The 4,522-nt window shown below is 42.7% G+C and overlaps 1 protein-coding gene across 1 annotated transcript; it reads left to right on the forward strand.

The window, feature by feature from the left end:
• The first annotated feature begins 3,874 nt into the window (after nt 1-3,874).
• On the forward strand, nt 3,875-4,258 carry LOC141618164 (uncharacterized). The gene has a single exon (XM_074435269.1). It carries the CDS (start codon nt 3,875-3,877, stop codon nt 4,256-4,258), a length of 384 nt encoding a protein of 127 aa, XP_074291370.1.
• The last annotated feature ends 264 nt before the right edge of the window (nt 4,259-4,522 follow it).

The following is a 4,522-nucleotide window of genomic DNA, read 5'->3' on the forward strand; positions in this document are numbered from 1 at the left end:
AAAACCGACTCACCGACTCTAGGTTTGTTAACCTTGAGACCCAAGTTAGTCAAATCCTCACTACACTCAATTCTCAACTCACCCAAGGAGGAAGTCTCCCTTCTCACACCATTCCTCCGCCCGCCAAGGAACAAGCAAAAGCGGTCTCTTTGAAGAATGGTAGAGAGTTGGTAGAGGCACCCAAGGCTCCTAAGAAGACAAGACCACCTCCTATTGTTCATGAAGTGGAGGATGTGGTTGAAGATGAAATTGAAGTTGTAGTGGAACAAGGGGAAGCATCTACACCTCAACAAGTAAGGGCCAATGAACCGCTTCCGGAATATGAGCCACAAGCTCCATTTCCAAGTGCTTTGAATGATACAAGGATAATTGACAAGAAGACTTCAAGCCTTTATGATATCTTTCGTAAATTGGAGGTAAACATTCCTCTCCTTGATCTTCTTAGTAATGTGCCCAAGCATGCAAAATTTTTGAAAGAGTTGTGCACTACTAAGATGACCAACAAGGCAAAAAGCATGAAAAAGGTAAGGGCTAGTGAACATGTGTCGGCAATTTTTCAAAAATGTAGAGATCCGGGCATGTTCACCATCCCTTGTAAAATTGGAGACTTGGATTGTCAACATGCTATGCTTGATTTAGGTGCATCCATTAGTGTCTTGCCCAATTACCTTTATGAGTCACTCAAGTTAGGGCCTTTGAAACCGACTCGTACGGTCATTTCTTTGGCCGATAGGTCCAATATCTATCCTAAGGGGGTTGTGGAAGATGTCTTGGTGAAGGTGGGGGGAATGCTTTTCCCCGCCGACTTCTATGTGATTGAAATGGAACCCGAGAAAGGCTCCACTCCCATTTTGTTGGGAAGGCCTTTCATGAGAACTTCCAACACCAAGATTGATGTATCTAGTGGACGCCTCACAATGGAATTTGAGGGGGAAAAGATTGAGTATAGCATACATGAGGCTATGAAATACCCATCCGAGACTTCATCTTTGTGTTTTCTTGAAATTTTTGAACCAATTGTGCAAACCGTGTATGAATTGTGCAAAGTTGATGCATTAGATATTGTTTTGACTAATCGATTGGTTGGAGAGGATACGGGGTATGCTTTGTCTTGTAATTTGCAGGAAACAATCAAGGACCTAGAGGAAAATCCCCCAATGGAAGAATGGGAAGAAAAGGAAGAAATCCGGAAAACAGCACTGAATTCGCACGGTGCGAGTTTCCCAGGGCCAGAACTCGCACCGTGCGAGTTTGTTCCTGTCCAAGATTTTTTCTTCCTTTTTTCCAAATTGTTAGAAGAGCTACCAAAGGAAAAACCCGTTCCCTCTATTGTCAAGCCTCCTATTGTTGAATTGAAGCCCTTACCAAGCCACTTGAAGTATGCATTTCTAGGAGATGAAGAAACTTTACCGGTAATTATTTCAAGCAAGCTTACTAAGGAGCAAGAAGAGGCTCTCATCCGAGTTCTTAAGCAACACAAAGAAAAAATTGGGTGGACAATGGCCGACATCAAAGGCATTAGTCCCACTTTATTCATGCACCGGATTCTTCTGGAAGATGAAGCAAAGCCCGTCCGACAACCACAAAGGCGTTTGAACCCTCCAATGATGGATGTTGTGAAGAAAGAGGTACTCAAACTCCTTCATGTAGGTATGATCTATCCTATCTCCAATAGTCAATGGGTTAGTCCAACCCAAGTTGTCCCAAAGAAATCCGGGCTAACGGTAGTCGAGAATCATGAAGATGTTTTAACCCCCACTCGAGTTCAAAATGGGTGGCGGGTATGTATCGACTACCGTAGGCTCAATGCCGTGACCCGAAAAGATCACTTCCCGCTTCCCTTCATGGATCAAATGTTGGAGAGGTTAGCGGGAAAAGCTTTTTATTGCTTTTTGGATGGCTACTCGGGTTATTTTCAAATCCCAATTGCACCCGAGGACCAAACAAAAACAACCTTCACATGTCCCTTTGGAACGTTTGCCTATAGAAAGATGCCTTTCAGTCTTTGTAATGCTCCGGGAACGTTCCAAAGGTGCATGATGAGTATCTTTTCGGATCATGTTGAGGACTTTATTGAGGTATTCATGGACGATTTCACCGTTCATGGCCAATCCTTTGAGGATTGTTTGAGTCATCTTACTTGGGTCTTGCAAAGGTGTATTGATACCAACCTCGTTCTCAACCATGAGAAATATCATTTCATGGTTGATGAAGGGATAGTCTTGGGACATGTGATCTCCTCTAGGGGGATTGAGGTTGATAAGGCCAAGGTCGATACCATTCGCACCTTGCCTTATCCTACTAATGTGCGTGAAGTGAGATCTTTCCTAGGACATGTCGGGTTCTACCGGCGTTTTATTAAGGATTTCTCCAAGATTGCCGCTCCTCTATGCAAGCTACTTCAAAAGGATTGTGAATTTGTCATGAGTGAAGAATGCAAGGGAGCTTTTGATATGCTCAAGGAGAAGCTTATTTCGGCACCTATAATTCAACCTCCCAATTGGAATGAACCGTTTGAGATAATGTCGGACGCAAGCAATTAAGCCCTTGGCGCGGTACTTGGCCAAAGGGTATGAAGAGCACCTCATGTTATTCAATATGCGTCGACAATGATGAATGAGGCTCAAAGAAAGTATACAACTACCGAGAAAGAATTTCTTGCGGTGGTGTTTGCCTTAGAGAAATTTCGACCTTATATTCTTGGAGCCAAGGTCATCATCTTCATGGATCATGCCGCCTTAAGGCATTTGGTGAACAAGAAGGATTCCAAGCCCCGTTTGATGAGATGGGTGCTACTTTTGAGTGAGTTTGACGTTGAACTCAAAGACAAGAAGGGCACAACTAATACGGTGGCGGATCACCTAAGTCGAATTGTGCAAGAGAAGACTCAAGAAATCTTGGAATCACCAATACAAGCTTCCTTTCCGGATGACACACTCCTAGCATTGTCATCCATTGAGCCATGGTATGCACATATAGTCAACTTTTTGGTCTTACAAGAGTTTCCAAAGGGTCTTTCTCGCTCTCAACGGGACAAGATCAAGAGTGATGCTAAGTACTATGTGTGGGATGACCCATACCTTTGGAAATTTTGTGCCAATTAAGTTATTAGGAGATGTGTCCCGGATACCGAAATCCTTCCAATTCTTAAATTTTGTCACGAGTATGCTTGCGGTGGGCATTTCGGGGCCAAGAAAACGGCTAGAAAAGTCTTGGAAAGCGGTTTCTTTTGGCCCACATTATTCCGAGATGCTCATGCTATGGTGAAGACATGTGATAGATGCCAAATAGTTGGCAACATTTCAAAAAGAGGAGAAATGCCACAAACTCCCATGATCTATTGTGAAATATTTGATGTGTGGGGTATTGACTTTATGGGACCATTTCCCGCATCTTGTGGCAATATTTATATACTTTTGGCGGTTGACTATGCATCCAAGTGGGTGGAGGCTAAAGCCACCAAGACCGATGATGCAAAGGTAGTTGGAGAATTCATCAAAACCAACATCTTTTCTCGGTTTGGTTTCCCAAAAGCCTTGATAAGCGACCATGGCACTCACTTTTGCAACAAAGCCATTGGAGCTCTTCTCAAAAAGTATGGGGTACTTCATAAAGTATCAACCGCCTATCACCCCCAAACCAACGGTCAAGCCGAGGTTTTTAATAGGGAGATTAAGGCTATCCTTGAGAAGACGGTGAATCCCGACCGCAAGGATTGGAGCTTGAGGTTAGATGATGCCTTGTGGGCCTATCGCACGGCTTACAAAACGCCAATCGGGATGTCACCTTACCACTTACTTTTTGGGAAACCGTGTCATCTACCCGTAGAGGTTGAGCATAGAGCTTATTGGGCATCAAGTCGTTCAACTTGCAAATGAATGAAGCGGGTCTTCATAGGAAACTTCAACTACAAGAATTGGAAGAAATCCGGAACGATGCTTATGAGAATGCTTCTATTTACAAGGCAAGAACACGAGCATGGCACGATAACATGATTTCAAGAAGAGTGTTTCAAGTGGGAGAGAAAGTCTTACTCTTTCAAAATCGGCTTAGACTTTTCTTCGGGAAATTGAGGTCTAGGTGGATGGGACCATATGAAGTGGTTCGTGTCTTTCCATATGGAGCACTTGAAATCAAATGCTTGAAATCCGGGAAAGTTTTGAAAGTGAATGGGCAAAGGCTTAAGCATTATCATGAAGGAGTTGAAGTGGGTGAAGTGGAAACACTCCACCTTGTTGATCCAATTTACTCAAATTAATGAAGATGCAACTTTGTCGAGCCATCGACGTTAAATAAACGGCAAAAGTTTGTAAATATTTCTTTCCCTTGCATATTTAAATTCCGCATTGCATTGTTTTATTGCATTTTGCATGTTTAAATTAATTGCATCCCTTAATTCTTGCATTATAAATTAAATCATTTGCATTTTCATTAATGTTTTTAGCATGCTAGGATGGTTTAATGTGTGTTTTAGTGATAGGATACCAACTCAAGGGCATATGTGAAGAAAAGAAGGAAGAAT

This window comes from Silene latifolia, chromosome X (genome assembly GCF_048544455.1).
Source record: "Silene latifolia isolate original U9 population chromosome X, ASM4854445v1, whole genome shotgun sequence".
Classification (NCBI taxonomy): Eukaryota; Viridiplantae; Streptophyta; class Magnoliopsida; order Caryophyllales; family Caryophyllaceae; genus Silene; species Silene latifolia.